The following is a 24,731-nucleotide window of genomic DNA, read 5'->3' as shown; positions in this document are numbered from 1 at the left end:
GAAATCCGAGCGGGGTCACTGAATCCGATACATATCTGACGTTTTAGAAAGCGACTGCTGTTTGAATGGTCATGTCGCAATAAATCCGTCTTTTACGTCACTGACACAAGACAGACGCCAATTATCAGTGCCGGAGAAGACAAACGAGAAAGCATGGCAGCGGAAACCGGAGACGGAGGAAGGCATATGGGGAGACAATTCTATTCAAGCTAAACGACTCTGTGTCCATATATACCTCTGGTAGCAGCCCATGCTCCAAACAAGCCCATTGTTAAAACACGGGCTCTCTTTTTTCTCAGTGTTCTTCTTTCTCTAATTAATTTGTCAAAATTCTGTCGGTTTTGACTGTGCAAAATTTGTTAGACGGCTGCAACAACACCTACTAGCTCTGTAGCCGCCACTTTTACTTCCGTAAGCAGAGCGCGTTGTGTGTCTTCTTTTGCGCATGCAGGCTGCTTTGAGGGCCGTGAACCGTTCACACTAGAGCGTGTTTGCTGTCACATTTTATTTTGTAGTGTGAAGAACCACACACACAAAAAAAATCAGATTTGATCAAAAAATTGGAATTGAGCATTAAGACCTGCAGTGTGAATATAGCCTTAATGACTCACAACTCTTTATCTACCCATCCCCATATCTATTCACATTTTCTGGCAACTACCACTGTTTTTCTTCACCGAGACCATCTCATGGTTATATTACCTTATTATCTCTGAGAATGAATCTCAGACATGTCTCATGTAGCAGCATAAAAAAAAAGAAGAAGAAGAAGAAGAAGAAGAAGAAGGGATCCATTCTTTTCTCCTCTCACTTCTGGAATATGGCATGACCCACATTTGATAAGAAAACCAAAGATAACACATTCTGTTACTTCTTGTGTTAACTGGTGGCGATGTCAGCATTACAGTCTTGTATGTTTATGTTAGTGATGTTATGCTTGTATTATTCCTGATGGCATTGCCATTATCTGTTATTAAGGAGATGCAAATGTGACTCCGCTGCTGACTACAAAAAAAAAAAAAAAAAAAAAAAAAAAAAAAGTGAAGACACAACATTTCACCCACTCCCTCACTTCGAACTTGCCTGTGTGTACCACTTACCATCATTTGTTATAGCAGCTGGGTACATTTCCTTTAGCAGGTCACCAAGGGTGTATGCATTGCCTTCAGGTGAAACTGGTCGAAACAGCTTCTGGATGAATGGCCTATCGCTCATTGCCTGTAAGTAATGAGAGTAGAGGAAAGTATAGAATCATAACTATAGTATATCAAACATGAAATTTGAGTTTAACATCAAAGTTTTCGGTAATAGTTCTCCGGGCTTCTTGAGGGACATTCATTGCTCTTCTTTGGATGTTGGCTGCCTTCTGTTCTGTTCAGTAATGCCTCTGGAGAGGCCAATCCATGACTGAGTGTTCAATTGTTTTTTGTTCTACCCTGGTACACTTTTACTGCACTGGTGTTGTGTTTGGACAACAGTGAGTGTAGGCACTCACTGCTGAACTGATGAAAATTTCATATTCTCCCATTCATAATACCTGCTGCCACTGATTTTCAATCTAGTTCTTGTATACTTTGGCATACTTCAGCCTTTTCACCTCCATAAAAATAGCTTATTGAAGGCTACCGTTCCAATGAGACCATTTCTGACGAGGCTTTAGTGAACACTAGATGAATTAACCAGAGGCTCAGACGTTAGGTCATTGCTAGTTCATAACTTCAAGTCAGACATTAAATATGGATATTCATTCCAACTTCCATGCTAAGGAAAACTAATAAAATTTCAATATTTTACCCATCAGACATGTGATATTAATTTGAAAAATTCCTGGGAAATGCAGACAAAATATCCTGTAAGTGGGCCATTTTAACATGAGAAAACACCAGAGGAAATTTTAAGGCGAGAAAGAGTTCACAAGGTTAAGATGGAGGAAGGAGTCCAAAACACTAAGCACGCAAATGCTGTGAATAAACAGTGTTCTGAGCTCAGCTGAGAATGTGTTGCTTTGATGAGCTTGACTGCTTAGAATGTGATTTAGCAATCTACTGCATTTCAACATATGTTACAAGTGATGCTGACATGTTTTACCAATTTGAACAAGCCTGGAAATCATTAAAGAGTGCTTTAGTATGTACTTGGCAGAAAAATCAGCTTCTACCTAAACTAAAAGCTCATCTGGCTCATCCTCAGGTTCTCAGAAGCAGAGAATAGTTCAGTGAACCATAGAATTAAATGTGACATCTTTTATTGTTTCATGATAGGAATACTCTTCTCCAAGAGATGGTTTGAGGTTATGGAGAAGGTGGTTTTCTCAGTAAACTGGGTTCTTTCTCGCTGTTCCACAAAAGTGCTGCTGCATAGTGAATAACAAATAAACTGAACAAATATTTGATCAAAAACCAAATAATGAAAAGCAGAAAACTGAAGAAAACTCGCTAATTATTATTTATCTTCGCCGTTCCTTGTTTCCCGTTTACCCACATTTTGTACATTCCTTCTACGATAAGAGCTTTACTGTCTCAGTGAGACAGTTCTGGGTAACAGTGACCGCTAAAAGCCCAACATGTAAACTAAGCAACTATTTATAGGGCAGTGAACAAATGTGACGTATGTAGCAAATATCCCCGAGAGTGTTCATCACAGGTCTTCAGATGCTGCAGATTGCTCAACCAGCCACCACATTCCCTGAGTGAGATGTGTGGGAAATTACCAGGAGGCAGCACAAAAAAAAAACGCAGTAGACTGTGTCAGAAGCCGATAATGGACTTTGATTCAAGAGAGTCTTTCCTGGCATATTGGCATGCCCTTTGTCACAAATGAATGTCACTACTTTCAAAAATAGTGAGCCAATGAAAACAAAACTTTCTCTTCAGTGATGAAAAATGCACGATTGGTTTTAAAATGGTAGATGGGCTGGCTCTTATGTAGACTCACACCACACCGCTTTATACAACATGCCTCACCCACCCATACGAGCATTTTTTCTACACCTAAATACTATCTAGTATTCATACATGAATAATTGGATCAGAGAGCAACTTAGGGTTCAGTATCTTGTCCAAGAATACATGGGCTTACAGACTGGAGCAGCCTGGGATCAAACCTGCTCAGGATGACCTGCTCATTCCTCTGAGCTACAGCCACCCCAATATGTGATGTTAACAGCAAATAAAATAAACACAAATAAGAATACATTTACAAATAGCATCATTTTACCTGTTAGGATAAAAACTTTAAACTGTAGAAATCACCTAACTTAAAACCACACTTCAAAATATAAAAACGTTTTTTCTCTCCTCTACACCAGTCTAGGTAGAAACCCACTCTTTGTGGTTTCTTCCTGTTGAAAGATTTTTTCGACTCCACTACTGCCAAGCACTAAAAGGGAAATGTTGGTTTCCACCCAACTATATAAAGTGCCAAAAAAAGTATTTTCACTTTTTAAATCATTATTAGTGAATAATAATAATAATAAATATCTAGGGCAAAATATCTGTGTGCATCTATGTTCTTCGTAAGGGTTTTTCTCCCTATTGCTTCAGAATCAAGTTAAAAATTCATTAGTTCTTGTTACAGTGACCCATGTCCTCTGGACTCAATCCAGATGTCAGCAACTCTTTGTGACTTTTGTGTGCCATTTGATTGATAAAGCGAAACATTACACCATGAAATTTTATTTTAAATGGTTGTATGTTTGACGGAAAATTAACCAATTACTGAAATCAAGAGAAGCAAACTTGTGCACCACACCCGTTTGCAACAAAGCATGAATGCTGTATTTGCTACATGTTGTCCTAATCTGTAAATCATCAAAAGGAAAAGCACTCCCATGTATGCTCGCTTTTGTATCAAGTATTATAATAAAGCGAATAATTGACTAGGACAATGAAAAAAAAAATCATCTGCAAAGATTATATCTCCTTTTCACTTAAATTTTGAAATTAATTAGATTGCCTATCCCCAATTATCCAATTATTAAATAATGAAAACAGCTGTAGTCATAAAGTCAGTTTTAAAATGTGTGTACATCACAAAATAGCATCTTTTTAATTGTATGCATTGTATTGCATAAAACTATGCAATCATTTTATTACAATTAAATTCCACTGGGAAATTTTGGGCCTTTCTCTACCTGCTGAGCATTGTAAGACAATGGAAGAAATGTGTCCTCACAAAGAAAAACCTAGTACAGGCAGATACCCAACCTGAGGTGTCAAACGGAGAGTCTGACACACTATAGGGCTAATCATGGAGCCGTAAAAAGGAAACCAGCAAGGACAGGGATCGAATAACCGAGTGGTAACTACGCACCACAGAGCCAGGCGTGAACCAGCAAGAAGAAGCTTGCAGTAGAGGTGCGAAGCCTATGCTCAAGTTACACAGAAAAACTGAGTCACTGACAGGAAGCATGGCCTTTCGTGCGGGATCATCTCCAAGGGCCAGAGCAGAGAGAGTGTGCTAAGTGACAGCTACTTCATTGCATTTTTAAATTGGCATCATGAATTATTGAGCCAGTTGGCATACAAAGAAGGTGCTATTGATCCCTTGGGAGAGAAGCGTGATACTGTTTGGATGAAGACACTTTTCTTTTTAGCTGGCATGACACCTTAGCTGCTACAGCAGCCCATGACAACAAAAAGAGGGCGAGGTGTCACTGGGATTCAGGTGAAAAGAGATGAACCGCTCTCGCTGAGTGAAAAGAACAGTGGAACTCAAGACGTCGGCTAATTGATGGAGGAGATTCAATCCACCTAATTGAAGGCAAAACAATGGATGACGCCTAAAGCACTGTCAATCCATATGTGTTTCTACAGACTGAGTGGGGTGAGGCAAAGGATTACCACTGAACTCTGAGACCATCCATTGGTATATTAAAGTTCCAACTTCATTTTCCTCAGAGCTTGACATGGACACCTACGGAGGAAAAACTATCACACGACACTGACACGTTTGACAGAAGTGGGCTTTTGATACACTGTTTTACTTTGGTCTCTGTGGCATCACCAACATTTAAGCACTGAAAAACAACAACTACAAACAGCAGTTTGCATTTATTTAATAATCTAGAAGATAACATAATACATCAACTATGGTTACTTCTGAAAAAAAAATCAAACATATCAGTTAATATAAATTTTGCTAGTACCTTAGTCTGTGCATGAGGCTAGAGTAACAAGGGCTATAAATTACCTTTTTTTTTTTTTTAAACCAACGTTATTGCTTTTGTGCTCACAGTAGAGCTGGGCGATATGAGATTTCTTCATATCACGATATGTTTTTTTTTTCATTTCAGGCGATAACGATATCTATCACGATATAAGCCAAATAACTATATTTGTAAGATTTAAATGTGCCGTTGCTCACAAGTAAAATGTGAAATAATCAGCAGCTTGTTTTTATTTAAATATTTATTTCCCATAATAAGTTCAACAGGGTAGATGTACTTAAGGAACATGAGACTTTTTCAGATAAATAAAGGCAAATATTGCAAACTACACAAAAGGCAGCCGCTAAAGCGTTTAAGTTTCAAAATAGAACAAACGAAACAGACTACTAAATTGTCAATTCCACTTAGAAACAAAATATTAATTCTAAAAATAAATCTTAGTTTGTGTTACAGAAGAACAGACAAAACTGACTAACTTTTGTCAATATCAAATAAACTGAGAACTAAAAGGAAATTCTCAATCTCTCCTTGTTGTATAGCTTAGCTTTTCAAACAGTTTTAACAGTTACTTTAGTCTGACAAAAGCCGAATGACGAATTAGCGCTTCCAGTCAGAGACTGAGGCTACGTCCACACGTACACGGGTATTTTTGAAAACGGAGATTTTCCGTTTTCGTTTTAAAAAATAATCCCGTCCACACATAAAGGCAGAAATGAAGGAAAACGCTGCTATGAACATGCCAAAGCAGCAGGTGGCGCTAGATTCCTAACTGTGCAGAAATATTGGCCAATCAGAAGTCTAGAAGCCTCGGTGGGAAAAAGTAAACAAAGCTGGGGCATAGAAGCAGAACCGAGTCATATGTGTGGAGGGACAGTAACTGTGTGTATATGTAAGCATTTAAACACTGCAGAGAGTAGAATTAACAGTATTGTAGAAATTCATTTCACCGAAACAATAACGTGGCGCACAGTGTGACGCATGCACCAGTTCATTGTATTTCCAGACTTGCTTTCGGCACAATTTACAGTGCACGCTACTCTGTTTTTTGTCAGACTTGAAATAGCCGAAATACCTTCACACTACGGAACTTCTATGGCTCTTCCGTTCGACAATCTCTCCGGCGTTGGAACCATCATCTGTTTTCTCTTCGGTCACGCTCGGTTGATTTTTCTAGTCGGCACACTCATTTCCTCCATTACCCGCTGGCTGCTTCCCAAACAAACACACGTGCGGCTTGGCACTTGTGCTGTACGTTACAAGTCACGCGACGTGACGCTGCAGCTGTGATTGGTTCGGCTCTGCGCTACTTAATTTGGATTGGCTGGTCTTTTTTTTTTTTTTAAGAGGTCTATCGCGATAGCTTAATTTCTCTATCGAGTAAAAGTTATATCGCGATACATATCGTTATCGTTCTATCGCCCAGCTCTAGCTCACAGCTATAAAAAGTCATGTTGAAAAATAGGTAGTTATGGCAACTAGTAGTCTTGCTAGCAGGTCATTCTACCATAGCTAGCTAGTGCTGCCTTTTCCATGACTTAAATGGGAACTGGAATCCAAAGTTATCCCAGACAGAGAATACCCTAACACCAAGCGATATATACAAAATAACTAGGGGTGGGGGTTTAACGTGCTATTTTCGATTAATTAGTTTGAAAAAAAGTAAAGCATCTAAATGCACTTTGCATTACAAAGGAAAACTTTTGTCAATGCATGATTTCATGGTATACCGATTATGCTAGCAGTTTGAGTACCAACAAAAAGTGTCAGCAGACCAAACTTGATGAAATGGCTGGCTTCAGGACCAGAAACCAGAGGAAATTAATAAGTCAACATCGGACAAAGTTGCAAATTCTCTCGCAAAATGGATTGGTCTGGACTGGAGACCACTGTCAGTGGTAGAACATAGGGGGTTAGAAAATGCGCTACAGATTCAGATGAGGAAGCCCTGTGTAACCATCAGCAAGACAGACTACAGTGGTGGTCCAGACGAGCAGGGACCCACCCACAGCTTTCTGTCCTGGCCTGCAACTATTTGATTAGTCCTGCCACTTCTGTCCCATGTGAGAGACTTGCAGGTCACATAGTAACAAAAATGCGAACTTGAGCTCTGAAAATGTGAACAGGCTAGTTTGTCTAAGGCTACGTTCACACTGCAGGCGAAAGCGCATCAAATCCGATTTTTTTTGACCCTATGCAACCCATATCAGATCATGGTATGACAGTGTGAACGACACAAATCCAATATTTTCAAATCCGATCTGGGTCACTTTTGTATGTGGTACTGAATCCGATACATATCCGATGTCTTAGAATAGTCATGTCGCATTAAATCCGTCTTTTACGTCACCGACACAAGACAGACGCCAATTATCAGCTCCGGAGAAGTACCCAATAAGACATCGCGAACGCTTCCTGGCCATCCAGCGTAGATGTCAGTGAAACTGTTGGGAAGACAACGTTGGAAAAACGTGAACATTTTATTTATACTGTATAATCTGCAGATTCTGACAGGATTCTGCGACTATCCTTTGAAGCACCGCTCCTCTAAAACAGCAATAAGGATAATTATTAGGTTATCTACATTATTATGTAAAAAACAAAATAACTTGGGAAACGTAAAGTCCAAAGTCTTTATATTAACCCTTTAAGACCTACCATAGAACCAAGTCCGCCACAGCTTATATTATATTTTTACATGCTGTAGAGCCATTTTTGGGAGCTTTTCAAGTTGCTATACATCAATACAACCATTACAGCCTAAATTTTAATAATATGCATGCATAAAGTGCATAGTAATTACATAAATTGCAAAAAAGTGCAATAAACTACAAAAAAATTTAAAATCGTTTTTGTTTTTTTAACATATATTTCTAGTTAGAGAAATTTAAGAGGCTTGTCCCTCAAAACTGTAAATACAAAAAAGTTGCACAAAATAGTTTCCCACCACAGGAAATTTATTTTGAGTGTCTTCATAGTTTTATTTTTGAAATACACCAATTTCTATACACTGCAGGAAAAACGAAAATAAATATTATAGTGCAAATTTGCAAAAAAGCAGCATATGCATCAAAATAAACTATTTCCAGCAGTGCAATATGAGTCCTAAGCATCCCACAAACGACACAGAAAGTCATGAAGTCAAACATAACTTTTAAAAACACCAGTATAAGCTCATGAGGCCTTGATGGTAAAAAAAAACTACATTTCCGTGAAAATGACGTCACTTCGGGTTTCGGGCAGGTCATGGCGGACATGCGAGAGTTCACGCTGATGGACGTAGGAAGTGTTATGAACAGCTGATCGGATCGGCAAAGCGTGTTTCTGGAGTATTATGTTTTTGTTGCTGCAAGTGCTTTTTATGCAGTTTTTGCAAAGCTGTATGTGGAAGGAAACTGTGACCTAGGACAAGCTGATGGCATAAGATGTAAGTACAACTCCTCCGGTTTCATATGCAAAAAAAATTATTGCGCTAGCTCACATGGTTGCAGTGCTACCGGGATTTAAAAATAGTTACGCAAAACGGAGCGTGCCCGCTCTGACCAGTTTTAAAGGGTTAAGGGCCATCAGTCAAACAATATTGTTTGCTCTGGGTCTAAACAGAGCGCGTTGTGTGTGACGTCTTCTTTTGCGCATGTTTGCTGTCGCATTTAATTTGTAGTGTGAACGAGCAGACAAAAAAAAAATCGTATTTGATCAAAAAATTGGAATTGAACATTAAGACCTGCAGTGAACGTAGCCAAAGTAACTGGCTGAAAGAGATGGACAGTAAATTGTGAGTCCAACAGATTTGTTATTTTTTGCACCAAAATGTTTAATGTTCACACTGTTTTAGCCTAATGTACAAAATAATGTTAGCTAAGGTTATTCAGAGTTTAAAGGTGAAGCTGTATAAATAAACTTATAAGTTTCTGCCTTATTTTTTTAAGAAGAAAAACTGAACTTTATGTTAAACTTTTTATTATTATTATTATTTAAAGACAATACCATTTTGAAAATGTACTTAAAGTTCTTAAAATAACACTTTATTTTGAAGTCTGCACAATTTTGGCCAGGGATTTTTTTTTTATCCTCTGTTTTGCATTGAAATGCAGTTTCAATGCATTTTCCCCCATAGATTAAAAGTGCTTGAGTTTACAATATTTATGTCCATGTCTATAAGTTATGCCCAATAAAATCCTTTAAAATTTAAAAAAACAAACAAAAAAAACCCCATTTGCGCTTTGGGGCAAATTTTCTTTTGCGATTAATCAAGATTAATTAATTACAAAATATCTAATTAATTAGATTTTTTAATCGAGTCCCACCCCTAAAAGTGAAAAAACCAGGGGTATTTTACTGTCTCGTAGGGTTAGGGTTGTTTTTTTTGTTTCAATCGCTGCACAATTTCTGCTCCAAAAGGCTTGGCAGTAACAGCAGATTAGAAATACTGGAAACTTATTACTGTAAATGCTGCAAAACATTCTTCCCGAGTTCAACAAGCAATTCACCTGTTGCCTGTGGCAAGATTACGCACAACTGTTTCCAGCATTCCCAAGTTTTGTAATTGTCTGTGTAGTCATCACCTCCCCCTCTTCTCACTCAGCCATTACAAGATATCTCGGAGGCAATAAACCTGTATTCTTCGAAGCAGGCACCCTCCGAACACCACAACAGAGGTTGCTGGAGGCGGACTGCCTGCTTTCACATCAGGGGCTTGTGACTCAGCACTTAGTCACGGAGCAGGAACAGAGAGGAGTACCTGTACAGCAACAATGTAAACGGTCTTCAAAAGCAGGATAGTAATTTTCACTTTCCGTGCAGCGAGACGGTCGGCCCTGTTTGCCTCTTTAAATCACTGAGTGGCGTCACTGCTGGAGCAGAAAGATTCACTTGGTTCTTTGGTTTCCAGTGTATGCGCGCACACACACACACACACACACACACACACACACACACACACGCGCTGAATAACATGAGAAAAGTGCTCAAGTGGAAGCAATTTGATGACAAATACAAATAAATGAAAATTGCAACACAAAAACAGAAGCTTGAAAAGGCAGATGTATAAGTTCACACAGAAAGGTAGTTGTGAAAAGTATGTCAAGACCATCAAAAAGCTATTCTGAGAATTCGTGGTTGTTCATTAACCTTACCTAAATAATTTACACTGTTACAGCCTGGAGGGAAAACAGGGTTTAAAATATAAATCTGTCAATTTGATCTGACCAGAACAGAAACAAAGCAGCATTCATAAAAACAGAAGTTTAATTCTACGAATAATAATTATTAATGATGTTTGTGGGAGACAATGCAGACACACGCACACACAGAGACAAATGTGTTGTTCGTGCCAATGAGGTGTCTTCATCTCCATAAGGACAGCAGGCCAGACGGAAATGAGCCCTCTGTTATTTGGACTGAGTGTTGTCATTAATTCTGTCTGCATCAAACCCAGCACATGTTATTTACACTAAAGACCACAATCTGGCTTTGAAGGACTCACTGAGGGAGGGTGTGTGTGTGTGTGTGTGTGTGTGCGTGTTTGTAGGTGGAGGGTAGGGGTGTCTTTTTTCAGTTGAAGGCAGCCTCGTGTTAAGTCATCCACAATGACTCCTGAGTGCCAAGCAGCTTTGTTCTTCTCAGCGTCTATATCATTTCAATTCTAGTCTATCTAGTTTTTTTTCCAAAGCTTGTGGCTTAGCTTGATTTTATCATGCTTGGTCTTGCCATAACAAATCTAGCTAGCAAAATACTATACTCATAGCAACAAAATATGCCTTGGAGAGCTGCTACAAACTTTGTTGTTTCAAATAAATTGTAATTTTTTTTTTCTTGCTTTAATTCCTTCCTTTGTTTTGGCCTTTGTAGTGGAGCATAAAGCTTTTTAATTAAAGGATAAATCCAGTTCTAGATCTTTTCCCCCTAATTCTAGGACTCACTCTTCAAAAGTATTAATGTTCCACTCAAAAAGACAAATCTGAGGAGCGTAAACTCCAACAGGATTAATGAGTTAGTTGTGTGTGTAGAGACCAAAGCCAAACTTTTAAGTGTCGTTAAGAGGACCTCTTCTGACCTGGTTAGATTACCATGGTAACTGCATATTTAAAGATGCATAATGCTGCATATTTATTTCTATTCTTAGAGTTTCCTACTGAAATCAGCTGTACAAATCACTAGTTCTTTTCCTGATGACATTATCAAGAGCAATACAGATTCTCAGTTGTAGGGATATTTTTTATTTCCAAATCTGTTGAGCCAAACTTTGCTAGATCAATATCCATATATTCAAATAGGAATGCTGAACAAATAAGTATATTTTTATGCAAGCTCCTGATTTGCTGGCTGGTATGTTCCACACTTGTGATACTGCTTAAAAATCAAAGCAGCCATCTTTATTTGTCACAGATAACAACCATAAAAAAAAAAGACTTTCACTTCGGCTTGAATAAAAAAAATGTTATTTCTATATATCAGCCATTTCCCCTGGTGTTAGAAATAAATGGCAGCAACGAAAGAGCACTTAGTGATACAATAAACATGGGTTAGGGTTAGAATTTACAAATTTACAAGTTGCTGCCTGTGGACATTTGAAATGTACTTGGCAAACTGAGTATAATCCATTTTCTGAACAATAAAACAAATGTGCCCTTTTATGACCCTGATGAACAAATCCTGGATTAAGAAGGAAAGGTAGTAACTGTTGTTGTTATTCTGACTATGTCTAATAGGGTTCTTAGGTTTTGTTGAGCCAACCACTGCTTCTTTAACATCGGCCTAGAGACCTGTCACCAACCATTTGCCAACCACCAGTCACAAATGGGAAAAATGTGTATTCCCTAATGAGTTAATGCTTCCTGGCAAGTCAACTTCTTAAGTCTCATTCATGCAGGCCTAGAGACTCATCAGCAACCTGTTAACTGTTGATCGCTAGGGAAAGCGTGTATTTTGGCTGCCGACAGTGGTTTCTGGATGTTGCTGGAAGTTGCTAGTATGAAATTAGTTGCAAAGAGGTATACGGTGCTGCACTGAAAACCTCCTTGTAAATGCTTTATTTGCTAATAGGTTGCTGTTGTTCTGTATGACAGACAGCAGCAACCTGGCAGCAAATACAGGCAAACTACTCAACAAGTGGTAGTGAAAGAGTGAAAAGTGGTTTAGTTTGTGCTACTCAGAGGAAAATTGTGAGTCGTTGCAAATTAGCTGGTGTCTTTCACACTAACGACAGACAACCGCAGCAATCTGCTAGTGACCAAAGCAATCATAAGGCGGCTTTTGGTGCAGCATCATCTTTGCAGCTGAGCTCGGCAGACGACCACTCACAACCAGTCAGAAACATGCATTTTTCTCTTGATACCAGTGGTTGACAGATGACTGCTAACAGTCCTCTACAACTGTGTTGTTGAAGCATAATCCAAAGAAAGGTCTGGCTGTGTTGAACTAGCTTCATACTACTCCTCTGGGTTTGCAATGAGTTTTTAAAAACATTGAACTTAAGATGATCAGGTTTAGCCAGACATTTTCAGACACTGGATATGTAACACTTATTGCTTAATTGAACCCTTAAAGTGAAATAGACCAGTCTTACATTATTGCAAACATAATACTAGAAGTGATGGAACAAGCCATCATGTAAACTATGTGGAAGATTTAACAATACACCAAGAGGTGTTATTAACTCGGTTCTATTTTGATTATTACAGAATCCAAAACTGTTCCTGCTGCTATGCTGTGTGATCATACAGGTGCAGCTGTGCCATGTCATATCGCCAGTGATGTCAATGTACGTTTTTACATGATATAAAAGTATCATATTGCAATATTAATGATATGGTTGTACAACGAGACTAGCCCAAGCATATCTGAGAACGAGAGCTGTGTGGCAGCCTCTGATGATGATTTTGTGGCTATAAAGATAGCTACATCAACAACCTCTAGAAAAACACAATACTTTGCAAAATATGCAAGAAGACTGTTACCGCTTAAGGTGCAAACACAACGCTTGTTTCACCACTCGAGGTAAAGACACACTCGAGGTAAAGACACAATCGAGGTAAAGACACACTTGTCGAGCACAACCAAGGTATGAAAGCACGCGAGGAGGATATATTAGCAAAAGTAAACAAATGACTCAACCGAGCATCTCTGGATCAGTCACTCGTTGCACTCCATATGACAGGAAGAGCAAACGGTGGATAGAAATTACTGATGCGGTTACCTGGTGGAAAATCAGGGCCTTAAGCAACTGGTTAAAAACCTCAACCTATGATAAAAAATATTTTTTACCTGAGATGTTTTAATTCACTTTTTAATTTGTGGCAATATGCATGCCGCTAAAGAGTTACAAGGTTAAGTGACTTTAGTCATAGCACTATATTACAGCACTTCACTATCCTGCTGCTGCTGGCAGCTTATTAAAATAAATTCACACTTTAATTTAAGTAGTTTGTCACCAATGACAGAAGCTCGTTGGAAAAAAAGGATGGAAAATGCTCTTCATTTGTTTCCGCGAATAACCCTGCTGCCTACAAGCTGCAATCATGAGAAAACATTGCTTTTTTAAAATTTCAGAAATATCATTCTTGGAAATTTCCTTGAAATACTGTGAAGTAATTTTGTGTCTATATTGCCCACACCTAGTTGGAGGTATGTAATCAGCATGTAATAAACTAATAAAATAAAGGAATAAATGCCGCTTAACTTTGTCAATTAGGAATTATTACTGAGTTATCCCCAATTAGCCTCATTACCTCAAACTGTAACTATGTCATAAAGAAGCATTAAGTCTGTAGACATAACACCGTAGAGCACAGCATTTGAGAGAAACGACAACAAACAAAAACAAAAGGGTGTCTGGTCATCTAGGTAAAAGCAAAACGTTGCCTTTCTAAAAGCAGGCTACTTACTTAGCCACAGTTACTGCTCAGCAAAGCTGTGCCCTACTTATGAAACAGTACAGACATTCATGAGTTTTGGTTTCTCCAAACAATTTTTGCAAACTTCTGTGGACACTCATCGCACTTTAAGACCGTGAAAGTAATTGCCAGCACTGCAGAAAGCTGCAGTATTTTTAAGATCATAATGAACTGATTCTGTTCCCACTCTTCTTTAGACTTTCCAGACTTTCTTTGGTTGTAAATATTTAGCAGTTTGTAAGACTAAAACCACACCATCTCCACAACAATCCAGACTTTTCAGGAATGATGCTGACATTCTCTAGTGTATTTGGAAATTACAATGTGAGCTCGTAACAGGCTTTGATGCTACAATTGTCATGAAACCAACACAGCTCATAAATGACCATTGAAACTTTCAATTAAGTCATGAAAAATGTCCAAAAGTAGAAAGGTTTGGGTTTCTTCAACCCACGAGAAGTTACATAGCTTTGTGGCTGCAACAAGTGCATGTCTGAGAGGGCGGGCTGAGCTGGTTGGACTGCATGTTTCTGTGTACCACTTTAAAGCGTCGCTAATGTTTTATTACTGAAAACAAGAATGCTTTTGTTGAAGTGTAAAATGTTTTATTTATGTGCTGAAGATGTGAAAGTAAAAACAAGCATTTTCAGCTTTGAATTTCATGCAAAACAGTCAGCGCTGACAGTGACTGACAGCTGCTGCGTCGCCCTTGTTGTTGTGTAGAATGTAAATGCTGCCATATGTGGAGCCCAGCACGTCTAATTAAAACTTAAAACACTTGATAATAAATCGTCATGATGGGAAATTACCAGCAGTCACAGCAGATATGGTGACGGAAAAATATGCTTAGTAGGAAAGTTCACTCTAGCATCTTACCATTACACTGAAGTCCTGCTGTGCTATTAACATCTACAAATCTCTTTCGGTTCCATAACATAACACTTGACACAGTCATTTAAGACCAGATCTATTTTTTGCACTGTTTGCCACTCCATTTTTTTCATATTATATTTCCTAACTTGCCTTGACAGACTAAAGTTTTAAATTGTTCACAGAACAACAGTGATGGGACTTTCTGCACTCACAATGAGGCATTAGACTCAAAGCAGACTGTCAACATGTTTTGCTACAAAATTCCAGATGTGTTCATGCCATTTACTTCCCTGACTGGACTGAATGATACTCTTCGGTAAGATAAAAACAGACTTTTATATATGTTTACAGCGGTGCTACAGATTCGTCCATTAGCATGCCATGTTTTGTTGTAGAACTGCATTTTTACTCATTCTGTGAACTGTACCAAGTACTCTAGAAGTTGCAAAGTTCATTTTCCAGACGTTTTTCGGCCATTTGTGATCGGTGTAGAAACCCCCAACACTTGACTCAAAGCGCTTTCCCCCACTGTCTGGCTTGCGACGGCTAATGTTTTCCAGTTGCTTATTCATCCCTTCTTTTTTCTGTGCTCCAAAGGGACTTTTTACCTGAGTCAGGATTAAGCTATATCGGCGTAGTGGAAACACCCGACCTGAGGCTGCTTGTCTGCCTGCACCTCCTTAAACCAGACTGAACCCTTAGGCTTACACATTGGCTGAACATGGGTCAATGAAACTCCTGACAAACTTGTGGGTGTTACAGGTATCAAATGTACAGGGACAAATGAATAACTTCCCCAGAAACCCAGGCACAACGGATCACACGCATATTGCGAGAAATATTTTGGTTTTTGATTTGCCTAAATCATTTACAGAGCGACTGTTTTATCATAGGTCATGACTACAAGTAGGAACATGTAAAGCAATGAAGTTACGGGCAGCATGAAAAAGAAATTAAAACCACCTACACTCAGGTGTCAGGTGAATATTATGACTGACATGTAAATCATTCCTCTGCAGACTTGGTTGTGTGTTCTAAACTGAATGAACCAAGGCTCTTATTGTTTATTAAAGTTATGACTATACCAAGAAAAGGTCCAAGAAGAGGTTAACATGGATGACTGACAAGATTTTCTTTTACTGTTAATGTAGAGTTATAGCAGGCAGAAGCAATGTTTACCCATCCTTAGGTACAATTCTTAAATTGTGTAGGAATTATTATCTGAGGGTTTAAAATTAAAGGAAAGAAGAGTTCATTTTATCTTTCATTTCATCAAGAGTTCTAGTCTTTTCTTTCTTTCTTTCTTTCAAATCAACAGGCTGTTTTAAATACAGATCGTGATTCCAAGTAATAGTTTTTGTGACCTCAACAGTAGACTACAGTAGACAAAGAGAGGCAGTGAGTAGCTGGAGAAATCATTGGTTGATTTATCTGCTAAAGAAACACTCTTTACTTTTGCACAGCCCTTTGGCACCATCTACAGGGCAGAAGAGGAAAATTTCCCTTTCAATGAATTAAAAATACATTGTGCAAAGTGGAAATACTATGTTCAAAGCATATTTCTGTGGGGGAAAGAGTTTGGTTTGTGGTTTTTAAGTTTTACTCGTGTGTCCTTATGTATGTTACCTGGTATATCCTGAAAGGGATGTATCTGAAGCCTCCCTCCTCAGTGGGGTATTCCATCAGCTTCCTGTTCATGGCCCAGAACTGGTCGAACTTATCTGACACAAAAACAGACACATAACATAAAAATCACACAAAGATAAAACTAACTTTTTAATAGGTCATCAGTATGCCTATTAGACCCCGTCCCTAAAAGATTACTCAAAAAGTCTTACCATTAATAAAAATTATTGTTATTACACTTTTTTCTTTATATATCACAAAATAATTCAGGCTGCTGTTCCTAAGTAATTCCTTAAAAATCCCTTACTTGATTTCAAACCTTCCTTTCATTCTGAAAACTCTTCCAATTCTTGTTGTAAATCTGCTGTGCGATAGTTTGCAGAGGAATGATTTATTTGAAGAGTTTCAGTCAGAATTTAGAGTTCACCATAACAACGAAACAGCGCTAGTGAAGGTTACTATTTATTTTTTATGACCTTAGACAGTTGACTGATCTGTGCTTGTCCTGCTCGACCTCAGTGTGGCACTCAATGCCACCTACTACATTTTATTACAGAGAGTAGAATACACCGTTGGTATTAAAGGAAATGTACTGTGCTGCTTTCAATTGTACTAATGTGATAGATGCAAACTTTCACTTCCTCACAGACAAAAGTTAGCAACGTGGCTCCACGGGGTTCTCTGCTGTGACCAATATTTCTGACATCACACAGTTATACTGTTAGAAAACGCTGTGCTGATGTTGCTGATGCTGATTACCTTGTAATATTTATCTCTAAAGCCAGGTGACATACATAAACTTTTTAAACCACAGGTACATCTTACATCTGTCATTTTTACTTCTAAATTACGAAAAAAAAATTTGATTATTGAACAGAAACATGGCGTCTATCCAGGCATTTACTCTGGATAACATTATCCGGCCTCCAGCAATGCACTGAGGAATCTTAACACTCACGAAACAAATGCCTAGGATGGCCTTAAATATACGCAATACTATTAAAATGAGAAACATCTGCCTCAGAGAGCTGTTCTATAAGTCTTCAGTTCATCCAGATCACTGCAGCAACAGTACTAACAGGTCCTGGGTTGCTAGTGGACTGGGATGGTGCTGCTTGTAGTCCCTTCTACTTAACAGACAGTTCTTCCTTTTAATGTCCCCAAATGCTTAGGGCAATGACTCTCAAAGTGTGGGCCGTGAAGATTAAAATGACTCACAGTGACATAATTATATAAAATGTATTTACTTATATAAAAAGTGAATGGAAACTGGTCATAGGAGGTGGTCAATTTGTGGATTAACTCATTAGTCTGGCCCTCATTTATTGCTCTTATTTTGAAGATTGTGTTGCAGTGGCAATGAGGGACACATATGTCTGGGTATCATTAGCAATTTACATAAACAATAAAAACAACAGCCTGTGTTGTTTATGTTTACTACATAAAATTTCCAAGGAAATGCATCACTTTCACTTGAATTTTAATTAGTGTGAAGATTTAAGATTGGGTGCATGGTCTCTATGGGATTTTCTGGTTTTTAAGTGAGCTGGAGCGGGTGCAATATAAAGCACTGTTGTTTTGAGTGGGTGTAACTTAAATTAAAACTGAACTGAATTGAATACATGCCTAGCCTAAGACATGTGCTAGAATGAGAATGAAATTGTTCTTTAACTCTGAGAAACACCAGTTTTCAAACACCTCAGCACCTTCAAATGGAGGTTAAAGTAAAAGATAGAGACGCGTCACTAAAACTGAAATTTAGTGTCAGTATTACTCGGGCCAACTGTCAAAGCAACACAAGAATTTAGTCTTTTAGTTACAGTGTGATCTTTCACCATCAAAATGTTTCCACACAGCATATGCTAATGTCAAACCCCCCACCTGCATCCCTGCCTTACTTTCACATGAACAGTCTGTTTTTCTCTCTCCTGGATGAAAGTTTGAGACCTCTCTGTTTCTGGTCTGTTTTGGATGTGAAAGTTTTAGTTCAGATTAAGTTTCATCTTTCACTTTCATGTCTGGGGCCAACTCCTTCTTTTTGGATAGGTTAAAAGGACTTGCTTCTTCTCTGTTAAATGCAGTTTTAAACAAAACCCTCAGTTAAAAAAACAAGTTCATAACCTTATCTTTTTAAGAATCTTCTAAATTCACTTTTATCTGCCTTTTCATAATAATGTGATATTTTGTTATTTTCACACCACGAGTTTCAGGGGAAAGTGGGAGAGAGACAAGCAGCTGAAGTTTTGCGGGTTTGACACCCTTGGGTTTTTCTGCAAATCTGTTCGACTCTTACAAATGCCACATGCACAGTGTGCAGTTTTGACAGTTATGGGATAATAACAACTATAAGCAAACTATCTGAGAGATAGGCATTAACAATTTTCACATCCATAGAGTATGCAAACTAACCAAAAGAACCGTTAGATGCAGACTTATTTGTAATAATATTCATATAAATGGCTTTTGCTACTTTAAGCAGAATTTATTGTTCAGGATGGCTGGTGTGTTTACTGTTTGCCCCAGTCCAAGGATACCCTGTGTGCCTGCAGTGAGCTCTGTTAATAAATGGAGGCAGGGGAAAAGCACAACCAGTCTGTGGGTCATTCTTGCTTTGCTCCATCAGCCAAAAACACTCTTCTCCATGTCAGCCAGCCATGGAGAAGAGTGAAGTTATAACATACAAAGAACTGAAACTGAGTGTTGACAACGTCAAGAAGTGCTCACTGCAGCCACCTTCTGTGCTTTTCATCCTGGATTTTTTTTTTATCTTTAAGGGTGTTTTTTTGGCAGTTCTTCTTTTCCTGGTGAACTCTGCTGTAGTTTTGGTCCACTATCAACCAGTCAGCATCTGGGAGACGCATATGTCATCCACTTCCAGCGATGTAGATGTAGCATTTCGGAGGACTGCACGGGAGTGCGTCAGCAGTTGGTATAAATCCCTCTCTCCACCCTCTCGAAATGGAAACGTGTACACAGACGGACACATTTGCAGAACTATAAATTCCACTTTACACATTTAGATATAAGCGTGACTGGTCTGGAATAACATTTGTGTGCTCTAATAATAACTAAGAAGCAGGCAATTATACAGAAAACCAAGATGACACATTTGCTGCTGAGTGGTCCAAAGGGTGGCTGCCGTCCTGGTGGTTGAAGTGTTTATAGTTACCATTTTAATCAGCTTGACCAGCAGACATTCCAGGCACATCATGTTGCAGACTGGGTTGCAATTCAAAAACAAGCACAAGTTTTACAACAAACCACAAATCAGAGGCATCCAGTTCTCCCTGACACCTCTCCCAACACAAGCTTTGACTATTCTATAAAGCCGGTAGGAGATTAATCTGCTTGGAACGATGATGTGGAAATACAAACTGGTGGGCGTTTGGAAAGAAGTTTGCAAACTCAGACCGTCCCTCTCTTTGGTTTGTTTATGCATCATGATCATCTGCCAATCTGTTTGGATGTATTCTTTGTGTGCATGTCAACGCCACACCCTGAAATGGGCATGTGCGTGTGTCTCACCGTTCTGCAAGCCCATCCACAGCTGTTTGTGGTCTTTCTTCTGCATGTCATTGACAACTTGGCTCTTGTGCTTCAGGGCGTCGGCCTCCTTGATGCTGGACATGAAGTGAGCCTCTATCACAGAGCTGGATGGGCAGTGGAGCAGGTCCTGATCTGGAAAATTCTGACACATATTCACATGGCAAAAATATTTAAAGCTCGATGATGGGGATACCACAAGAAACAGGAAAACATGTTCTCAGGCCATTTTATTTACACATCTACAGACATATCTACAAATAATTAACTGGCAATTAACACAGTCTTTTTGTCTCTGCTTTGGTTCACCAACCAGAGTAATCCTCTTCATTCATCCCTATTTCAATATTTTGTTGTGTATTTATTTCCAATATTTTGTATTGTATTTGTAGCTGAGTAAGTAAGAGGTTTAACAGAACTTCATGCTTCTAGAAACAAATTAGATAGGAGCGCTAAGACTTATCAAATCAATAAACTTGTGATCAGCTCTTACCTTAAAGTGCACAGTGATGCTCCAGGGTAAGACGCTGTTAGAAGCATGGAGGTCAAACAAGACTCCAATTGGATAGTGCCTGTATCCATGAAATGCAAAAACAAAATTATGGTACAAGAGAAAAACCTGTTGAATGTTTGTGTTCAGCATCTGTTCCCAAAGCCAAGAAACTAGTTTTACCCCTATCTTTGGGCTTGGAAACGTTTAAGCTGATCAGTTGCATCACCTGTAGACAGTAGAGTAGACAGGAAGCAGGGAGAGAGACTGGGAGGAAAACACACTGGAGGTGGCCCAGGACTGACTGAAATCCAGGCCCCTGTAGAAGCCTTTCAGCTGGTGAGTTATACTAAAGATTATGACTTATACTAGAGAGTCTAGTCACATCTTTACATAGATCATTTTATCAGGACTTTGTTTCACATAATCCTATGTTTTTTCTTTTGCGCAGTGGTTTGGTAAGTTTAACCATAACATATAATCATAACAGTTTTAATCCTAACTTCCAGTGTTTAGAAAGGGGTTTGTAACACGCTTCGATGTTTCAGAAATGAAGAGGCTTTTCTTCATCAGAGCCTAAAATAATGCATGCATTTCATGTTTGTACTCATATGCTAATCATACTGGTTATCATAACGGCTAAGAAGATAAAATTATTTTTCTATATGACAATAAGTAATTAATGACTACTTTTTTATTTAGCGATTTACTATTACTTGTGTTGCACTACTGACATCTTGTGGCTACGTGCTGTAATTCCATCTTTATAACTGGCTCTGATTTTAGCAGTCAGTAGGCACAAAAGAAATGCAAATACTGGCAAAAGCTTCTGTGCTGTTCTCGAATGCTTAAGTTGATAGTGGCATGAATACATAGTCCTGACTGCACAACGCTTTAGAGAACATATACACAAGGCAGCAAAACAAAAGACAATTACATCAAATAGATTATTTATTCCCAATGAAGAGATTTGACTACATTTATTTTCAAGATGATGCCTAAATATAACATTAAACCCCAACCCAGTTTCCAGATAATACTGCTAGCTGTAATATGGTGTCAGTCTTATAAAGTAGGACAATAAACTAACTGGATCAGCCAAAAGACATTTCATCGGTAGACATTTCTATAAAAATAATCATGACAGTAACAAACATTAAACATGATAAGCAGAGAATGAGATTCTGTTCTTTTAACATTTGTCTTCCACGAATGCCAAACCACCATCTTACGACTGGAAAAGTAAAACTCCATTGATGCACTGATTGAAATGAGTTCAAACAACAGCAGTTATTCTCTCACCATTTGAGTGGCGTTCCTTCGTACTCGAACCACATCTCCTCCACATCCTCTGCTCTCATCACTTTGAGGAAGTGCTTTTTCACCTTGTCTGTGACCAGAGTCAGGTAGCTCACTCTGGGTAACAGCAGCTGATAAAGTAAGAGAACAGGGGAAGAGGTGCATTAATAAGGGACAGTCTGTTACTTTGAACTACATGGTAGCCGTGGGCTAAATTTAGAAAGTGCACATTAATGACATAATGAGCAGCTATATTGTGTGTCTGCTTGGTTCTTTGTGTATTAACATCCAATATTACAGATGAGTAAAATGTCCTCACACAGTTGTGAATTAAAGACACCTATAAACAATGAATGAATTATTTTGTTATTTTTTCCATTTACTGTGACATATCATATATGTCACATAACAGCAGACAACAATCTATAGAGTAACTGTAGCGTCATGTTGTACATTTTTGTGGTGCATGTGAGCCATGTGGCATAGCTATGGCAACTACATAGTAACTGCTGTTAGATCACAATCCCTCAATTCACTAGAATTAACCACATTCAAAGATTCTTAACACTTAATTTACATGGATACCCTGAAACTTGAAGTACATGTTGGTTGGGACTTGTAAACAAAATAGATTATTTGCATAATCTATGGCCTGTATTCACAGGACTTCTTAGGACTTAAGAGTAGCTACTAGTGATAACTGTGGTATGCTCTACCCTAAAAATAAATCCTGACAGAGGTAAAAAAATTTCACAAAGCACCACAGCCCTTGAAAGAACTCTCAATGTGAAAAAATGTTAGCAGTGGACAGGAGGACTTTTAGAAGGAGACTCATCAGCAGAGAAGGAAATGGTAGAAAGACAAAGTGTAGAGCAACCATTTTTCCTCCAAGTGAGGAACAAATTCGCAGTTTACATATTTGAGTTAATTAATGGGTTTGTTTTGGGTTTTTTTGGTTTGCTTTTTTTTTGAGAAGATCCAATTATCACTAAAGACTAGCATAAGAGATCAGTAAACACAAACTGAAGCTGCCATATTGATATTCATGGTGTGCTGATTAACTCAAATCAATCAATGTACTTAGTTTCATACAAGAAAACACTCCACTTGCTGGATGCCTTTAAACAGCAGAGCAATTGTATCTTTTTTTCTCTTACAGTCTGTACAGCAGCTGATTGAGACAAGGTAGAAATAGTTGTATCAGAAGTGTCAGAAACCATAAAATGGAGTTACAGTGTAGCAGTAATTACTTTGATTTGTTAAACCACAGTGATCTCATTATCGTTTACAGCATTTTCACAGTCTCAAACTATTACACACTTAATTTAAATTGCCACGGTGTTGCTGGTGTAAGTTTTAAAAGCTCATCATTTATTTCCCTTAGGATAAACAGATAAACAGAGTAACTTACAAAATATCCCAGAACGGTGTATAAACACAAGCAAAAATTATAGGCATGTCATTGTACTTCGGCACAGACTGGTTTGTAATTCCAAGTATTGTGTAAATATTGTCTAAAAGCTAGTGTATTCAACTGAAATGTCCATTACATTAGGTCAGTGATTCCCAATTGGTGTGCAGTGCAAGTGCAATTGTGTTCCTTAAGGGAAGTCCAGGTGTGAAACTGGTTCACCCGAAAGACAAAACTCCTAAACACAAACTTAACAATGCGGTGTATGCTGTACAGTGCAGCGAGGAATGCCCAGACCTAGAGCTGGGCGATATATCGAGTTTTTAAAAAATATCGATATATTTTTATACGAGATATAAGATGTGATCATATCATTTATATCGATATAGTCTATGTTACGTTATAATTATACTTGTGGAGCCGCAAGTTTGCCTCTCTTTCGTCCACTTTCGTCTTTACGCAACGTTACTCGGCCTCGCCTCTCCTTCACTGAACACAACTCCCCCTCCTCCCCCATCGCTTCACCTACAGGAAGCGACAAGATGGACACGGCAAATCTCCGTTAACGAGTTACTGCGCATCGCCCCGTGCGTGGGGCTGGACGGCGTCAACGTGTTAGCTAGCTAACCACGCTAACGCCATGCAGCCCAGAGGTGCTGCACGGACTAAAATCCTTTCATTTTCTCAAAAGTTGGCAGCGTGCCTTATGTATGAATTCTGGTTGTGCTTGATGGCCGCGAACCGATTTTATGTGGAACACGGCGCTCAGCAATCTGTCAAAAATGTTTGAGTACGACTTTGGTAAGCTACGGAGCTGCACCGCTTGATGGATTGTCGGAGCATTACGGCTGAGCCTAGCGGAGTGATACGTACTGTGCTTCAACGTAATATTACCCTACTGTGTATAAGGACCATAAATGGCACCTGTTAAGAGACGTGGTTGCGAAGTGGATTTCAAACTCCAGGCTGTCAGTCACGCAGTAGAAGTTGGGAACAGAGCAGCTGTGAAATCTGTCTTTGTTATTGTGCTCAGCATCTTTTAGTTTACATTTTGACTGCACAATTGTGAGCTTTTTGTTATGCACAAAAACAACATTGTTTTCTTTTATTTATGGAGCATTATTATTTAATAAATGCTCATACTTTATTTTTGAGTAAATTTTATGTACATCTGCTCTATGTTAATAAAAGTGCCTGTGTGACATCTGGGACACAGCTTTGACTAAGAACTCTCTTTTTGTTCTTACTTTATGGCTTTAAAAAAATATATTGAGATATATATCTTATATCGCCATCCAGCTAAAAAAATATCGAGATATGAATTTTGGGTCATATCGCCCAGCCCTACCCAGACCTCTACATCGGAGAGACCAAAAAGCCACTTCACAAGTGCATGGCACAACATAGAAGAGCCACCTCCACGGGACAAGA

General features: G+C 38.6%; 1 protein-coding gene across 2 annotated transcripts in view; it reads right to left on the bottom strand.

Annotated features, from left to right (window-relative positions):
- atg5 (ATG5 autophagy related 5 homolog (S. cerevisiae)) overlaps positions 1 to 24,731 on the bottom strand; it is a 53,867-nt gene that overhangs the window by 26,066 nt on the left and 3,070 nt on the right. For both annotated transcript variants that reach the window (XM_085423670.1, XM_085423669.1), the window contains exons 3-7: positions 21,893 to 22,020; positions 20,594 to 20,672; positions 20,083 to 20,245; positions 16,558 to 16,652; positions 1,101 to 1,218 (exon numbers count right to left, since the gene is read on the bottom strand). In XM_085423670.1, coding sequence (XP_085279796.1) covers positions 1,101 to 1,218; positions 16,558 to 16,652; positions 20,083 to 20,245; positions 20,594 to 20,672; positions 21,893 to 22,020 — 583 coding nt within the window. The remainder of the gene's footprint in view (positions 1 to 1,100; positions 1,219 to 16,557; positions 16,653 to 20,082; positions 20,246 to 20,593; positions 20,673 to 21,892; positions 22,021 to 24,731) is intronic.

The sequence above is a fragment of the Rhamphochromis longiceps genome, linkage group LG11, assembly GCF_057381845.1.
Source record: "Rhamphochromis longiceps isolate RC_006_pf linkage group LG11, R_longiceps_female_GT1.1, whole genome shotgun sequence".
Taxonomy (NCBI): Eukaryota; Metazoa; Chordata; class Actinopteri; order Cichliformes; family Cichlidae; genus Rhamphochromis; species Rhamphochromis longiceps.
The sequence above is the reverse complement of the archived record's forward strand: the minus strand, read 5'-3'. Positions and strand labels throughout refer to the sequence as shown.